Source organism: Anabrus simplex, chromosome 4 (assembly GCF_040414725.1).
Source record: "Anabrus simplex isolate iqAnaSimp1 chromosome 4, ASM4041472v1, whole genome shotgun sequence".
NCBI lineage: Eukaryota > Metazoa > Arthropoda > Insecta > Orthoptera > Tettigoniidae > Anabrus > Anabrus simplex.
In genome coordinates this window covers 393,286,064-393,305,102 of record NC_090268.1, presented here as the reverse complement: position 1 = coordinate 393,305,102, position 19,039 = coordinate 393,286,064, and the positions used below count along the sequence as shown (strand labels likewise).

Genomic DNA, 19,039 nt, shown 5'->3' with positions numbered 1-19,039 from the left:
CCACCACCTTCACATGGGGGATCCTCTGGGTGCGGTAGACGTTGTCCTCGTTCCCGTTGATAACGATCAGCAAATCCTCGCGTTACAGCCAAAACATTGGTGGTTTTCCTTTCGTCCACACCCGCGTCTTTTTTCACTGCTTGAGCGCCTTCGTAGTCCTCTGGTACAAGGCCCGTGACTGGTTTGCTCGCCCTTGATTTAGCCCTGCTGAAATTCAATTTCTTCTGGGGTGCGGAATTTGATGTTGCTACCGGCACGCAGCTTTGTGCCGGAACAAGTGTCCTGGTCAGGTGGCATCCTCGTTCGTTGGTCATCGGTGTATCTTCCATTGGTGCTCCGTCTCCTAGTAGGGGTCCATCCAGCCGTGCCGTTTCAGTCGCTGACTCAGCCTCATGGGCCAGCGTTAGAGCCTCTTCGTAGTTCTGTTTCCTGCTGATAGTCCTCCCTGGACGGGTCTCAGCGCCACGTAGTTTTTCACAGACGTCAGCCGCCCCGAGCTTTGTGTCACCTCGGGATAACTCTTCCACAATCACGTCGCCTAGTCACTCGATCTCGGCGTCGAATTTTCGCGGCATTGTATCGGTGCGCTGAGTCCTCTCCTGCAGCTGGACTCGGTAGGTGGCTCTCGGTTTCTGAACACCGCAGTACCCATCGAACACTCCAGCAACCTCCTCGTAAGTCGAACATGGCTGGGGGTTGCGTCGCACTGTCGTCTTCTGTGCACGTAGTCCGGCGATTGGAATTCAGCTCTCTTCTTGGACGTCGATCCGGTCTCGGACTGGGTCAGGCATGTTCTCTTGGAAGTAATCCCGTCGTCCCATGGAATTTCCTACTTCACGATGGTGTAGCCGCCGTCACTGCTAGCAGCATTCATTCACGTATCCACAGGCATCGTTTTCGCACGCAGGGCACTTACTTCCACCGCTGGGCCTCAAACTGCGGACTCCACAACAGGGAGCATCATCTCGGACCTATTATCGTCCAGTTCGTTGTCGTCCCGCACATCGTCATTGTCTACCTCGGTTTCGAGAGAGCGCACTTCGTTTTCTGACTTTAACTGCTCACCCTTCCGTTCACTTAAGTTTGTTTTCAGCTGGTGCGGGATACAACTCCGTTCAGATCTCAGTACATAAATGAGTTCGCTATATGTAGATAAGATTTTAGTTTCAAGCTCACTAAACTTGCTTAGAAATATCTGGAGCTGTTCGGAATTCATTTCACTAGCAGAAATTTCTGTGGACTACAAAATGAGCTACCAGGTACTCGATTCTGACACCAGTTTTAACGTAAGAGGTTATCCACTAGTTTATCACATTTGTCCATCCCCCTTCTAACACCATTGGTAAAGTGTTGGCGGGGTAAATAAGTAAATAAATGAGTACGGAAACTGGTAGCGGCCTATTTCTAAGATTTATTAACTAAGCAATACAATTACGCATTTACACACACACACACAAACACGACTGCCGAGTTCACAACCCAGTGTTCCCTTCGCGCTGCTCCAGAACACCCAAAGTTCTTCTACAGCAACCGGCCTCAAGAGACTCACACACACGACGTCAGGGAAACAGGAACGGGTCCTCGGCTCCAACAGGCAGATAATCCATCAGACTGACCCCACAGCCCAGACTATCACTGACTGCGCTCTCCGCTAACTCACGCCAGCAAACTCAATCTCGCTCTCACTAACTCCTCCCTTATATAGCTGCGCCGACTCTTCTAGAGCAGTCCGGATGCTAGATGTATCCAGGAACCTCGCGAGATGGAAGACTCCAGATTAATCGTCGATTAATTTCCATAGTCCTCTTCTGAAGGACCGCGGACGGAGGTGGGATGGGCCGGCCTAGCACTTAGGTGTTGCTCGTGATTGGCGCGGTCGAGCGTAAGGGGGTGGGCCGATACGGTGACGAGCCCGGCCATAGCAAGGTGGCATGGCGGACGCTATAACCATTACAATATTATGACATAACCAATCATGTGTGTAACCTACAAACCACTATAAATGCACGTCACCACTTTTCAGTGCTGCCGTTAAATCTGGCGTGCTATGTTAAAATTCAATTCATCCATCAACACGGAACAGACGGACAAATAGATATATAGCAAGCAATAAAGGCCGAGAGCGAGGGAGCCAGCGAAACACGGTAATGCCAACGAGAGGGATAAAACTCAAGAATACGAGTGAAGCGGAAATTAACTCTAAAGAGTAGTTTAAGAAATCTAGCTTATAGTGAAACACACTACCCCACTGTGAATTAATATGTATTTTCAAGGACCTTGATAACCAACCTCAACTGGTGTCAGAAGTGCGAGTTAATAGATAGCGTGTTAAATGGGAGTAAATTTCTAGAATAATTGACGAAATTAAGTCTGGATTTCAGATCGTATTAGATAAGCTTTATGCAATAGTCACAACTATAGTTCAGCAGGGATAAACTTACATCGCAGCGACAGTCTAGCCAGGGTGAACTTAAAGCTAATAAGAGTGAGTTTAATTTATAATTTAAATCCTGTCATGACATACATATGGCAAGTCAGGATGAGATTTCAGCTGAATTGAAAGAACCTACGGGTGGACCGCACAGTTTGAGGAAGAGGTGCATGCTTTTCAAGTAAATGAAGAACGTGGCAGTATGTGTGATGTAGTGTAAGTGAAATAGTAGAAAAACATTTCGAGACAATATCGCAAGTTGTGTAGTGCAGTGTTCGTGACTTCAAACAAAAGGTGAATGAAATGGTCGATAAACAGTTTAGGGAAATATCTGAGATTTGAGGCAAGAGGAAATACATCAGACAGAGTCGGGTGTACGGGACTTGCGGCAATTGTTGAGTGATTTACGGGGAATGATGATGGCCTTAGAGACCAGACCGAGTCCTACAATTAGGGACGACGGGACCATATTCCTATAGTGGAAACCCTATGCTTCGATGGGACGAAAGCTTGGATGATGTTGAGGGCGCAGTTCGATAATCTGGCCAAAGGTGAACGATGAAGGTGAGGGCCGTGAAAATCCATCGTCGGGCTGCATGGAGGGGTGTTACACAGTGTCTGACCGGGCGCAGTATACGAATAGTTTGTGAAGGCGCTAGAGGGACGATGAAATGACCATCAGCTGGCAGAACTCTACCGAATTTAACTGAAGAAGAGGGAACAGCGCACGGGTAAATTGCTGCTGGAATTCACCGCGTAGGTAGTCTTTAGGCGGATTACAACCGGAGCATATACAGCAAGAGGCTGTCTATAACTTTGTCGACGGGCATCGCGACGCCACGATCTAACCAACTCCTGTTACCTAGTGGGGAACATTGCCTGAACCATGCTCTTAAAATCGCCCTAGGAATGGAAGTGTCAACGATTACAACAAATTCGACCTTATCGGTTCAAGGTACGAGCTCACATAGGTGTAAAAACCTGGAAATCCTCCTCATACCACCGAAGTGACTCTTACTGCCGCAGAGATGCCGAAGTCCCAGAGGAAACATCTGCTGACAATGTGGCATGCGTGGACATTTGAGGCGCAGGACAGCTGGCATATCACAATAAGGACAACAGGAGTGATAATACAAGCGGAGGAGTGATAATGTGGGTTGGCCGGAAACGAGGAATACAAGAGCGCCGTCGAATTGTTGAACTCGCGATATGGAAGCTCCTAGAATAAGGTGTAAGCTGATTAAAATGGACGATGCGTCAAGAATTACCTGGAAGTGGAAGGTAGTAGAATCTTCAGCGGGCGTATATAAACAGATCAACTAGCACACGCTAATCATCTCTAATGAATCGGTTTTGAGTGCGGGATTCGCACAAGGAGTCACGAGGGGGTCGCGAATCCGTGACGAGTCATTGTTCGTGAGTGATTCGGGTTTGATTTCTACACGGAGTTCTCCCAGGCTTGTGAACTGTTCTGGAACGATACTGCGCTGTAAGAAGCCGTGTGGAAAACATGAGTTGGATGAGCCGGGCATACATCGAGATCATCTGGAGTAAGTACGTGAGTTTGAAAGTGTGTGTGAGAGTAAAGGAATACTGTGTTGAGTGCAAAACTCAAAGAGCGAGTGAACATGATATTTACTGTAAATGGTAGATCAAGAAATTTAGTGTATAACAGAACACGTTATAAGTTTGCGTAGTATTTTGTAGTTTTTAAGACCCTAATAACCCGCCACAATATTTTTCACACACATATACAAGGCAAGTCATCAAATACATTTTCCCTACTTTGTAAGGTCCTCAACTGAGAGAATATCCAGGTCTTCTTTTGTGATTTAAAATCCAGAGGCGGCATTGAACGGCTATATGATCCATAGTTCGTTATTCTCCACCACAAGAACACGCAGTTTCTTATTCATGGCAGCTGTCACTCACCATTTTTAGAGGCTCTGCCTTACAAGGACAGCACCAGGTTTTCAACAGTCAAACGAAATTAATATTATATAATTATCACCACATATGATCTTAGTTACCGACTGCAGGCATTTTGACTTCGGTATTTCGTTTTGCTGTACTGGATGACGAAGAACCAATCCTCTAGTTGGTGACGTGCGAGTTGCAATATACTTTGTCGGGTATTCTGCGGTACAGTACGATATCGTATGACTTGGAGCCTGAATGCGTTTTCATTCCTCCTTTCAGATGTTTACTTACCTTTGAATGAGCTTTGAAGGATGATACTCTGTCACTGACATACAGATGGAACTAGCAGATATACAATACAGTATTTCTTAAAGAATTTGATCATGAGGGGGAAAGTAATTTAATTATAAGCTTGTGGTGACAAATTTTATTTACTTTTTATAAAATTGTATAAAGTTTATGTACTCAACAACCACGGAAAGTGATCTTTTATTTTTACGACTCAGGTTTTTCACAGAAATTTGAAACGATTAACAAATATTTTTCATTTCTGTTGCGCACAATATTTTATTTCATACCGGTAATATGGTGAATTGAATTAATTTAAATTGAATGTATTTTTATCAGTAACATTGACACGTTATCACGCAATTTATCCATGATTGATTCACGCAAAAACGTTGTTATTTTCTGCGTGCGTGTGTTTGTGTTGCAACGAAAAATATGAAAGCTGTGTAAATGGACCGACTAGCAGCGTGGTTTGGGTCACCTTGCTTTCTGGAAACAGTGGGTTCAAACGCAGCTTTTGTATCCTTCAAAACAGTTTTACGTGGTTTTTGATATTTACACCAGGCAAATTCTGGGGCATGCCTTAATTAATGCAACGGTCACTTCCTCCCCTCTCGGAGCGCTATCCTATCCCAACTTTGCCATAAGACCTGTCTGTGCCGGCGCGGCGTGAAGCAAATTGTGAGTCAAAAATTGGAGTTATGTCTCAATAAAACATCGAATTAAAGTTATTTGAAGCAGTTAACAGCCACTAAGCAACCAGAGTCATAAATATGATCCCTCGGTCATGGTTTAATGATGGTAATACTAACTTTATACTCGACGATGCCGAAATATAAGTTTTACATGCCGAAAAACTGAATCTTTATGAGACTCATTATAGTTCAAGCTTAATTATGATGCAGATTCTCCACCAATCAGAGTTAAGATTTTCATTATAGTACAGGTCCTCCACCAACCAGAGTTCAGATTTTCATTATGATACAACTGTTTGACCAATTAGGTAAGGATACTATCGCACCTACGCTCAAAGTACTACCTCCGCACTTGTTTCCAAAATCAAACATATCGGACTCATATATTAACATCAATGCATCTTTTACTTCCAACATTCCACAACCACACGGCACATTCCCACAAATTCACATCATCAACTGTACAATAAGCAATCTGTATTTGAAATAAAGCTAGGTTATGATAGCCTTCTGTCAAAGATTTGAAAACATATCACTTTTCAAGGTCTATGATCCACTTACGAAAATCAATAACCCGGCGCATGCACTCCGCGCTCTGTTCAGTAAACTCAACTCTCAAGCGACATCTCGACAGAAATTTATGAATATTAAAAGAATAGAGTTATAATTATCGTCGAGCATAAACAGTCTCATGCAACTCGCCTATAATGGTAATTAAGACACTCGTATGGAAATGATAAAACTCGCTTCGCTCAGTCTGTAAACATACTCGTGTCTTGATTATTGCCAATAAAGTCTTGTTGCATAATGTACTATTATGATATACTGTAATTTATTATGTGATAGTTATCGATCGGAAATTAATTGAGCTAAACATTAGTCACCATTGTGATGGCGGCAGATTTCTTGAGCTGGGAATGCGGAGAATCCATCTTGGGTGTAGGTGGGTACGGAACCACAGTGCCGCATCAGACGGGGAAACAATTCAACAAGGTTAACTTGTCCGCCTCTGTGGTGTAGTGGTTAGCGTGATTAGCTGCCACCCCCGGAGGTCCGGGTTCGATCCCCGGCTCTGCCACGAAATTTGAAAAGTGATACGAGGGCTGGAACGGGGTCCACTCAGCCTCGGGAGGTCAAATGAGTAGAGGTGGGTTCAATTCCCACCTCAGCCATCCTGGAAGTGGTTTTCCGTGGTTTCCCACTTCTCCTCCAGGCAAATGCCAGGATGGTACCTAACTTAAGGCCACGGCCGCTTCCTTCCCTCTTCCTTGTCTATCCCTTCCAATCTTCCCCATCCTCCGCAAGGCCCCTGTTCAGCATAGCAGGTGAGGCCGCCTGGGCGAGGTACTGGTCATTCTCCCCAGTTGTATCCCCTGACCAAGAGTCTGAAGCTCCAGGACACTGCCCTTGAGGCGGTAGAGGTGGTATCCCTCGCTGAGTCCGAAGGAAAAACCGAACCTGGAGGGTAAACAGATGATGATGATGATGATGAAGGTTAACTTTCGCTTCTCTAGACTGTCCGTATTTACATTACTGCGAAGTGGAGCTCAACCAGTCCGAGACGACTTCAAATAAGCGAGTGCGGAAAGTAAATACCGTAACGTAAAATCTCATTTTCCGCAGTCCTTCAAGTAAGGAAAGACGGCGATTATAACATTGTATGAAATAAAATATATGCAAAAATCGATACATTGCTTCATTAGGAAGGTCAGCGGGACGAATGGTTCCTAGGACTACGATCTGTCTTCTACTCTGAAATTCAGTTTGTTTCCAACAGCAGATAAACCGTGAACTATTTCCTTCAAATCTTCGTCATGCTCCAGACGGAAATTGCGGAATATCTGAAAGACAAAAAACAATAATAGTCAGTAATATTCCACAAATATTAAACTGGATTATGTAAGGACGACAATATTAGAACAGAAAAGCTTTTATTACGGCCATTTATTCCACTTTTAACCACTTATAGTGTAAAGGCTTAGTACGGAACTTGAAATATTATAAACATGTTTTCATTAATTACCTTCCGTAGTGCTAATACAAAATGTTCCAATTTCTCTTTTTGAGTTACAGAATGGTGAATTGATATCCCATAGTTTTGTTTCAACTCTTTGTACAGCAGTGAAATAACTTTACAAGTTTAAGAATAAGTAGTTATATATCTATTATACATATCAATTAAATTTGTTTTAAGGTATCTTTCAAGTTTTAACCACAAATTATAAAACAAATAACAGAAGGGATAGATACGTATTGAATATGTCCATTTGTGTGTATTTTACATACTCTATGAATAATCCGTCATCAATTTTTCTTATCTTCTGCCTAGTAAGTTCAACATTTCGTACACTGCTTTCGTATAATTCCTCTCGCTAGTGAAAATAGTTAACTTTAGAAGCTGCGGACATTACGGTTTGTGTTAGACTGACCGTGTTCCTAATTTCAGCACACAAGGAATCGTAACCGATGTTGCTCTCAAAGTCTCATAAAAAGTTTGAAAATACTTACGTTTGCAGTTAATACCCCTGACTCCAGCTCAGCGAATCGCCTTCCGAGACACATTCTGGGTCCAAATCCAAAAGGCAAATATACAAAGGGATGTGCTTTCTGAAGTTTATCACCATCCTTCAGCCATCTTTCAGGAATGAACTTTTGAGGCTCTGGATAATTTTCTTCAAGATTACACAGTATCTTCTGGTCCATGATGATTTCAGTCTGTGAGGACAAGAATATAAAAGTGATTGAATAATTTTCAGAAGCTATTATGGCCGGACATATTTATTTCCTGCGGATATACAGGATGAAGCGTAATTCGCGCACTCGGGCGTCACAGCGCGACTCCTCACATGCCAGCAATAAAAAAATGTCTCTTACAAATTTTCGTCTTGCGAGTATATCCGGTAGAAAACGGAAGTTGAAGAGTAGGAATCTGGCAACACTGTAACCATATGTAGGGTAACTACCGCTGTCAGCAAGCTCTCGTCGTGCTGTACAGTTGGTGCAGTGGGTAGAGTTTTGGGTTGGCATGCAGGAGGTCGATGCTTCGATCCTGGGTTGAGGCGCATTTTTTATTTGCTACTTTCCATCTGGTCCGCCTCTGTGGTGTAGTGGTTAGCGTTATTAGCTGCCACCCCCGGAGGCCCGGGTTCGATTCCCGGCTCTGCCACGAAATTTGAAAAGTGGTACGAGGGCTGGAACGGGGTCCACTCAGCCTCGGGAGGTCAACTGAGTAGAGGTAGGTTCGATTCCCACCTCAGCCATCCTGGAAGTGGTTTTCCGTGGTTTCCCACTTCTCCTCCAGGCGAATGCCGGGATGGTACCTAACTTAAGGCCACGGCCGCTTCCTTCCCTCTTCCTTGCCTATCCCTTCTAATCTTCCCATCCCTCCACAAGGCCCCTGTTCCGCATAGCAGGTGAGGCCGCCTGGGCGAGGTACTGGTCATACTCCCCAGTTGTATCCACCGACCTAGAGTCTGAAGCTCCAGGACACTGCCATTGAGGCGGTAGAGGTGGGATCCCTCGCTACGTCCGAGGGAAAAACCGAACCTCGAGGGTAAACAGATGATGATGATGATGATGATGATGATGATGATGACTTTCCATCTGACATTACGTACTGTAATACAGTAAGACACCATTTCTGAGGTCACATGTATCCTACATTTACAACATTTTGTAACGATGAAACAACAAATACCTGGTTGGACTAATAAGAAATAGACAGCTGAAACAAAGAGGTTTCACATCTAGTAGATGAAGTGGTGCGAATAAATTCACGCCCACGACGTGGAAAGGGCGCCTTTCAAAGCTGACCAATGAAAACGATTGTTCGTCCATTTCTAGGATCGTAGTATGTAAGTGCAAATGGTTTCTAGAGGACACACTGCAATCGCTGTTGACGATTAAGATGCCAGATACCATACCACCTGGAAATAAAAAAATACGCCTCATCCCAGGATCGACCACTCGATCTCCTGCATGCTACCCCGAAACTCTATCCACTGCACCAAGTGTACGGTACGACTAACTTCTGCTGACAGAGGTAGTTACCCTACATGTGGTTACAGTGTTGCCAGATTGCTACTCTTCAACGTCGTTTTTCTGCCGAATGTACTCGCAAGACGAAATTTTGTAAGAGACATTTTTTTATTGCTGGCATGTGAGGAGTCGCGCTGCGACGCCCGAGTGCGCGAATTACGCTTCATCCTGTACATACGGATGCTTCACGAAGAAAAGAAGAAGAGTAATAATAATAATAATAATAATAATAATAAGGAGAATGAAAATATTGAATGTATGGGGTTTTCCAAAGTCTATTTGAAGAAACCCCTAATTAGCTTGTTAATTTTAGAGACCCGTTCAAGAATAGAAACATTCAAGGGACATTTCAAATTTATTATCTACAAATTAGTCGTTCGTCATGCCTGTTTTGAAACATCTGTGCTTGCATTATCACTTGGTATAGAAGACTTTGGTTTATACTATATAAATTGTGAAGCATATTTCATTCTTCAAGTTGGTTTTTGAGATATGTGTCCTCATAAAAGAAATTCAACTCCTTTTCACTCCCACCCCCCAAGATGATTTTCCCCCAAAAACGCGTTTTTCCTTGTTTTTAAAGGAGATCCAAATATCAATTTCCACGTTTGTAACAACTTTAGTTTTTATTAGATGTAAGTATCCTCATACAGTTAATTCTATTAATTTTTAAATTCTTTCACCCCCCCCCCTTCATTGGATTTTCCAACAATACGTGTTTCTTTACTTTTAAAGCAGATTCCAAATATCCAATTGCACGTCTGAAACACCTTCAGTTTTCGAGATATTAGTACCCTAATTAAAAGAATTTAACCCCATGTTCAGTCACTTTTACCCCCCACCCCCACCCACCCACCCAAGTGCTCATACCGAAAACAAAAAATACACGCTTCTTTATTTTTAATAGTGATAAAAATACCATTTTTCACTTCTGTAACATGTTAAGTTTTTGAGATATACTGTAGAAAATGTCATTTTAAAATTTCACCCGCTTTTTAGTTCCCCTTAAGTGGAATTTCCAAAAACAAATCACCCACGTTTCTTTACTTCTACAGGAGATTCCAAATACCAATTTTTACGGCTGTAATGGTTTACGTTTCTGAGATGTACTGTAGATATAGTCTTTCTAAAAGTTCACCCTAATTTTGTCACTCCTGTTTAACCCCATTAATTGGATTTTCCAAAAACAAAAATATACATATTTCTTTACTTTTAAAGGAGATCAGAAATACCAATTTTCACGTTTGTAATATCTTCAGTTTCTGAAATATAAGTAGCCCCATTAAAGGCATTCAACCATTTTTTCACCCTTTTTCACCCCTCCTATTGGGATTTTCCGAAAACAAAAGAATACTTGTTTCTTTATTTTTAAAGGAGATTCTAAGTACAAATTTTTACATCTGTAAACTTTTAAAGTTTTGAGATATAGACACACTCATTTTAAAAATTCACCCCCTTTTCACCCCCTTAGCGACGGAATATCCGAAAATCCTCCCTTAGCGAGCACCTACATTGTAATATAAATGTATCCTCAAAATTTTATTTCTTTATCTCCAGTAGTTTTGGCTCGGCGATGATGAGTCAGTCAGTCAGTCAGTCAGTCTGTCAGTCAGTCAGTCAGTCAGTCAGTCAGTCAGTCAGTCAGTCAGTCAGGCCATGTGCTTTTATATATATAGATTTTGTTTTATAATTGTTGCTTTACTGGTGTGGATTTCTCTGCTGAAATATTTCTATCTCAGTCTGTAGCAATTGATGCCTTGAATGTAATATATCCCTCTGTCTAAGAAACTGCTACACATTCATATTTTAAGAAGTGATACGAAACAAAATCTCGTCATCGAGCTACCCAGGATATAAAAGACGTCAGACAGGTTAAAAATAACCACCAACGTCTTTGAGAGCCAACAGCAATCTTACAACAATGGGGCGATTACGTCAAAGAAATTTGCCATGAAGTATTATATCACCCACCTACAGTGGGTGCTGAACCATTTCAACCAGTTACTATTGAAAGGTGTTAGAAAATGCGAGCCGGATAAGTATGGTTAAAGCGACAGGACCAGACGACGTATAATGACGTTATAATGAACAATATAACCAGTTTATGAACGTTTATAATTATATGGTTAGGCACAATAACAGCCCTGTTGTGTATTGAACCATATTGCTATTTGCTATTTGTTTTACGTCGCACCGACACAGATAGGACTTATGGCGACGATGGGATGGGAAAGGCCTAGGAATAGGAAGGAAGCGGCCGTGGCCTTTATTAAGGTACAGCCCCAGCATTTGCCTGGTGTGAAAAATGGGAAACTACGGAAAACCATCTTCAGTGCTGCCGACAGTGTGGTTCGAACCCACTATCTCCCGAATACTGGATACTGGCCGCACTTAAGTGACTGCAGCTATCGAGCTCGGTGTGGATTGAATCCATTGTCTGAGCTGCTAGAGAGAGAACGCTTTGGTACAATCTCGTTGGGCTGCTCAGGTTACTTCAGACCGTAATTTTCTTTGCTCGAGCGCTCATGGATGAATATACTGTATTTTATATTCCTACAGTTTGCAAAAGAGAAAAGTCAAGTTTTGTAGCTGTGATTACGAGCCATACTAATAATAATGATGATGATTATAAAAATAATAATAAAAAATTTTCAACAATCAACCATTAATCACCAAATATGGAAATACCGCTCAAGTAGATAAATTTAAGTAATTTAGGTAATTTAGATAGAAATAATTATTAATCTTCAAAGAGCATTCAAAATTACTTCGAACAGATACAATTAAATAACTATATCAAAAAAGCAAAATTACGACAGTAGTTAAAACAGAAGCACATTTTGCATCGGAAATTATTATAATTGGTGGCAGATAGCGAATAAAGATGATCGAAAGACAAGAAAGAAAAATCTTCAGGAATATCAAGGACCAAAATGTGAAAATGGAATTTGGATGAAAAATAAATCACATGAAAACTATGAAGTTACAGAAAAAACACAGATACAATCAGGAAACGGTGATTACAATTTTATCATCACTTATATAGAAGGGATAATATCAGGTTTACAAAGAAAATTTAAGCTCATCAATGAAAAATCACAATAATTGTCTAAAAGAAATCAGTGAATACCTAACTGAAATCGGCGTTCATGAAGAAACCATTCAACATAGAATAAAATTCAGAATTTTAATTCACAAACAACGTAAAAAGGAAGACACCGAGAGGATGAAGAGATTTTGGGAAGAGAAGAAGAAAAAACAAAAAAGTGCTAATGAATTAAAACGCGCCTCTTAGTTGTGCATAAAGAATCAATAATAATAATAATAATAATAATAATAATAATAATAATAATAATAATAATAATAATAATAATAATAATAATAATAATAATAATAATAACGTTCTTCGTGAACCTAGACGGTTTCACATTACGTAGTGTAGGCTGGTTTAGTCCTCACTAATGACCATTCAGAGTGATGTGTTACTTACCCCTCAATTAGGGAACTTACTTCATATGGATGGACATCGAGGTACTGGTAAGACACATAACGAATATAAGACACATGCAGGGTAATTCCTACGATTTGTATATGTTAAGGAACTTCAGATTCTTAGAGTGTTGTTTATTTTCTCTTTGTAGTCTTGTGTGAGGAGTGACCAAGTGATTGTGGTTTCATATGAATGTCGATGTTATAGTAAGTCACTGTGGATAAAATGAAGATCGACTTGGTTATTTATTATGAGTTTTGTTGTGCGACCTAGTCAGAGGTAAGCAAACACCCGCCTAACCCGCCCCCCACTCTCCAACCAACCTCCAGTGCTTTTGACCATTTAAGTACATTTTTATGCCTACAGTGTGTACAGTGAAGGCATTTGTTCTATGATTTACAGGCCAACAGGGATTGATTGTCTTTTGTAATGTGATACCCTTGTCGTGGTGTTGTGTGTTCTATCCACACCTTTTGTGTTTACGTGTCAAATTAACACACCAACGTTGACCCTGGCCACTCTTTCAAGTTGAGTTTTGTGATTTTCTTGTTTATTATAAACTAGCAAATGTACCCGTGCTTCGCTACGGTATACTATCTTGTATACGGAGTTCGGTATAAGTTACTCTACACGCAGTGAGTAAGATGATATTAAACTGCATGTCTCTTAGGGCTATCCGAGAAACAAATCGGGGAGAACCCATACGTTGTTTTCGACTTAAGGTGCACCTTGGGAAAATTTTGATAGTAATGGCAGGTACAATGAGAGGTACAATTTGCTTAACGCCAGTCACAATCGAGTTGGAGAGATTTGAATAAATTGAAAAATGCTGCGCTGTCTTAAAGTGTAAAGAAACGAGATACGACTATAAGGCGCAGGACAGAAGTTGAAGATCTCTCCAAATCGAGCAGCGATTGTGTAATCGGCTTTGTGAAATGACATAGCGTGTAGAAATAAGTTACCACGAAACTAAGGGCGGCAAATCATTGAAATTGCCTCCATATAACGACATTTTCCGGGGCCTAAAAGTAATACATTTGAAGAGCCTGGAGCATTCCCTCAAACGAAAGAGTGTCCAGTGACCTTGCGAAATTATGTATTCCTACATAACAAAAGATGTTTAATATAAAGCGGGATTTCACATGTAGCGCACGGATTTTACAGAAATTCAATAGCATGAGAGAAAACGGAAGCAACATGCTGGGATTTCCCTTTAAATCCCCAATCTATTCACAGATTTAAATCGCAGACGGACAAACACGAATCCTAAAAACCATTGAGATGACCTAAATCGGATAAATATCTGAAAAATTCGGAAAATGAACGAAATTAAAGACAGCGGACCTCTACAAAATTTAATGGCACGTTAATTAGTCAGACAATCATTTCTCGATTTACTGCTTTTAAACAGTACATCATAACAACAAAATGAATTTTTCCTCTACTCAAGCATGTATTGAGTAATGCTATCCAATAGTCTTCCATCAGACTGTTTCTTTGAGATGTTCTGTATATATATATATATATATATATATATATATATATATATATGACATTATATACATTAATTAATTTTGAGTGACATTTTTTTCTCTACGGAATACAGTTCATATTTCAAATGAGATGGTATTTTCTGACCAGAGTTTTTAATTTATTCACGTCAGCGTCTGGAAGCCGGTGTCAACATAATCTGGAACATTATTATTTTGATCGACTTTCAGTCAGTTTTATTAGGCAGACATTTGTGTTATTGTAAGGCAGATCTTTAATTTTTTTAAAAAATTTCTATTTATTTCACTTTGTTTACATTTTTCACCAGTTTAGTTTACTTTCATTTTGGCACTTTGCACTTTATTCAATAAATCAGTTTGTTATTTAAATTTTAATTCAGTCATTGGGTACAGTCATTTGTAGTTAGTTTACCCCATCTTTTCATTTCCTCACTCCCTGATCGACGGGTGGCCTATCTTCGGGGATATCCGGACGGTCCGCGACTGAGGAAGAAGAGTCTACATGCAGCGGTGAGTATCATTTAAATGTCATTTATTACAGGAGCAGCCGGCGCACAGAAGAAGGAAGAAGTTCACCGCAGTTGTTGCCTTGAAAAGGGCACAATATCCGACCTCCTTTGGTCAACTCATGTCCTTTTTCGACCCAGACGCTATTGGAGAATTCGAGGGCTAGGGAGTCTTTCATTTTCACCCCCTTCATTACCTAGTCTTTGTTTTTCCGTTACCTTCATAAATATTGATACATCCTGCATCCAATGACCGGATTTTCAACCCTGACCGCCTTTGTGAGAAGCCATGCCTCACGGCTAGGTTATAACCATTTCAACTCCGTTTTCTGGGGGTTAAATAACATTATTATTTGTTCCAATGCGAACACTCAGCTTCTTCTGATTTCAGCGATTTTGTAGATTTAAATTCGATCAGGTTGCCATGTTCCAATAAAAGGATGAACTTTATATGTAGGGCTTAAATCTACCGCACTATTCTGCCATATCAACTATTTCGAAACACCAAGGATTGATACAGAACAGTAAAAACCAATACGTTTTGAAATACGTTATTGCTACCTTTAGTTACTTAGATATTTTTTTGTGAATATTATCATTGTAAATATTAAAACAAATGTTTCACAATTTAACGTGCTTTTACCTTTAAACATTCAAGTAATCCATTAATATTGCCGGTCAATTTATATACATCTTAAGAACAGTCTGAAGTTGAAGGTACGCTGTTTATTTTAACTTACCCCTTTCGGAACTAGGTAGCCGCCGATCACCATATCAGCGGGCGCTTTCCTGAAGTTCGCTGCCGAGATGGGTGCAATCCTGTAAGACACAGTGGTACCGGGATGTCAATATAAGATACGTAGTTGTAATTCAGCATGAATGAACAGATACACATATTATAAAATAACTTACATGATATACAATGTTCAATATCTGTTTATTTATTAGATTCAGAAGTTACTGAATAACCATTGACATTATTTAAAATTATAGAAAATTCTAGAAAATCCTTCTTCTCCCCAGTTAGGTTAAGCAAACACACTTAGGAAACAGTGGACAAAGAGAAATGGATTTTGTGACACTGAGGTACAGACAGCTCCGTAAAAAAACAACGTCACTGAACGAACTGAAATGAACAACTATTATTATTATTATTCTGCTAGATTCTGTGAAAGGAGCCTTAATTTATTACAAAACTAGCTGATGTACTCGTGCTTCGCTACGGAATTCTAGGTTAGGTAGTGCACACGTAGTGAGCAAGATTGTTACCCTAGAAACGCGACGGGGAAGTCACCAAACGTCTTTTCTCATATGAAAAGTGGGTTATGGAATTTTCATTGTAATGGTAGGCCCGCTTGCCTAGCATAAGTCACAATCATGTTGGGTAGTTTTCATTATAATGGCAGACATTCACTCCCCACCTCCTGGTTACATCCTCAGAAAGACTGTCTTAGTGGTTTCCCAAATGAAATGAACATCGGTCATTACAATGACTTCAGTAGGAATGGTGTGATTAAAAACAATGCTTTCATATGAAATACTCGATCAAATGAAAAACCACAGATTTTCTCACTTTTAACCAACAGTACTATGCTGCCGATCTAACAGTCCAAAGTTCCAGAGCTGGAATGACCAAGTTGCAAACAGCTGTGCTTCGTGAACACTATTTGTCCTTTTTATTGGGGCGGGGGTCTAATAGTGAAGAGTACCAGGGCAAAAACTATGCCCTTTTACTAATATGTTTCCTAGGAGTACTCGATGAGCCAGAAAATCTCAATTCACTACACTGGTGGCGGAAAAATCTATCTGACTTTGAGGCAAATGTTTTCTTCAAGCCAGAGGAGAAACTCCCCTCTTCACTGCTAATTTGGAATAAAATGAATGTAGAATTTAATAAAAACGAAGAGGAAGAATTTTTTCTTAAAAAACAGCTCTTTTCAGGGTTGAATTTTGAGTCATTAAGTGAATTGTGGTGCTATAATTTGGAATAGGCCTAAATTTGTAATTCTTGACCAGGTCATAGGTGAGCCTCTGCCTTACGTCTGCACAGTGCTCATTCAAAACAGCGTGTCAGAGTAGGGGTCGAATAGCTGGAATACCATAATGAACCATTGTGTTACGTACCAACAGTATCAGAAAATGTATGAACCAGAGGAATGGGATGCTAAAGAAGAAAGTTTTCTAAGTCCCCAGCTCTTTCCCGCCAATATTCAGTCAGGCTGTTATACTCGGTCCACAGCAGTAATCCCATCTATGGGAGTTGAGTATCAGCGTAGGAGACAAAAGAACATCTCTACAAACAATAGTCAATGTAATGTTATTGTTGATCAATGTTATGCGTTTTCGATATTGTAGGCCTTCACATTTAGTTTTCTTCCCACTCTGAAATACCACTCTTATCATAGTTGGTACGGTAAAACTGAATAAAACATAAATTATCAGAAAGAGTATTCTCTATAACCTCTGTTATGTAGCACTTTTCGATAGGCCCAATAATAATAATAATAATAATAATAATAATAATAATAATAATTTCGTGTGGCTATGTATAGCCGAGTGCAGCCCTTGTAAGGCAGACCCTCTGATGAGGGTAGGCGGCATCAGCCATGTGTAGGTAACTGCGTGCTATTGTGGTGGAGGATAGTGTTATGTGTGGTGTGTGAGTTGTAGGGATGTGGGGACAGCACAAACACCCAGCCCCCGGGCCACTGGAATTAACCAATGAAGGTTAAAATCCTCGACCAGGCCGGGAATCGAACCCGGGACCCTCTGAACCGAAGGCCAGTACGCTGACCATTCAGCCAACGAGTCGGACGATAGGACCAATAACATAGGTATTTGAAAATTAAATAGTAGGCGCCCTCCCCTAAACGACAATTTACCGGGCGAGATGGCCGTGCGCGTAGAGGCGCGCGGCTGTGAGCTTGCATCCGGTAGATAGTAGGTTCGAATCCCACTATCGGCAGCCCTGAAGATAGTTTTCCGTGGCTTCCCTTTTCACACCAGGAAAATGCTGGGGCTGTACCTTAATTAAGGCCACGGCCGCTTCCTTCCAACTCCTAGGCCTTTCCCATCCCATCGTCGCCATAAGACCTATCTGTGTCGGTGCGACGTAAAGCCCCTAGTAAAAAAAAAACCACGACAATTTCATCCAGGGTGAATAAAATTGTTTATAGCTTTGACTGTAGTTTCTTATTCCCCGACTCTATATACCGATTTTCATTAAATTCTGTTAATCCATTTTCTCGTGGCTCGGCGTTGATATGGACTTTGCAAAAAAGAAATACAAATTGATGAATATCTGTGTTATCAAAGCTGGTACGGTAACAATGTATGACATAAATGATCGTAAATTCAATTCTATATAACTTTAGTTATGTAGTATTTTTCGATAGGACCACTAATAACATAAATATTTGAGAATTAAATTAAGTCCTTCCCCCAAACTACCATTTCACCGAACGTGAATACAATTATTTATAGCCTAGATTGTAGCGGTTTATCCCCCGACTTTACATACCGAATTCCATTAAACTCCCTTCAGCCGTTTTCTCGTGATGCGTGTACATACATACATACATACATACATACATACATACATACATACGTACATACATACATACATACATACATACAGACACAGAGACAGAAATTACGGAAAAGTTAAAAGTGCATTTTCTTGTTACTGTGAACATGACCGATACAGAAATATCATTCTTTTCAAATTCTGAGTAGTGTACAGACAAAACTCTTATTATATATATATATGTGTGTGTGTGTAGATGTGACTTTAATAATCTGACAAGTTCATACACAGGTAATCTCAAAATCACCGTCCATGTTGGCCGAAATGGCAAGCCAAATGTCAGCGAAATGGTTGGGAAAAGTCACTGGTATAAGATTGCTACTGTTTTAACATAACGTTAAATAGGTATGTTTGCTTCCCTTCGAGAACCTTAATATAAGGCTGTATTTCTGGCATTGCAGTTAAGTACGAAGCATTGTATTTGTTACAATAACATGTAGCTTTGATGATTACATCAATCTATTTAATCTACGTATTTTATTGTTAAACCGTATAATACTTTGATGTATACTAATTAAGTATTCCTTAATAACAAAACTAACGATAATTACTGTATAAGTAGGAAAGTACGTCT

The 19,039-nt window shown here is 40.5% G+C and overlaps 1 protein-coding gene across 1 annotated transcript in view; it reads right to left on the bottom strand.

Moving 5' to 3' along the window:
* Positions 1–7,036: 7,036 nt before the first annotated feature.
* LOC136872033 (probable cytochrome P450 12a5, mitochondrial) overlaps positions 7,037–19,039 on the bottom strand; it is a 69,726-nt gene continuing 57,723 nt past the window's right edge. Inside the window, exons 10-12 of the mRNA XM_067145856.2 lie at positions 15,620–15,698; positions 7,843–8,049; positions 7,037–7,175 (exon numbers count right to left, since the gene is read on the bottom strand). Of these exons, the coding sequence (XP_067001957.2) occupies positions 7,068–7,175; positions 7,843–8,049; positions 15,620–15,698 (394 nt within the window). The 3' untranslated portion in view covers positions 7,037–7,067. The remainder of the gene's footprint in view (positions 7,176–7,842; positions 8,050–15,619; positions 15,699–19,039) is intronic.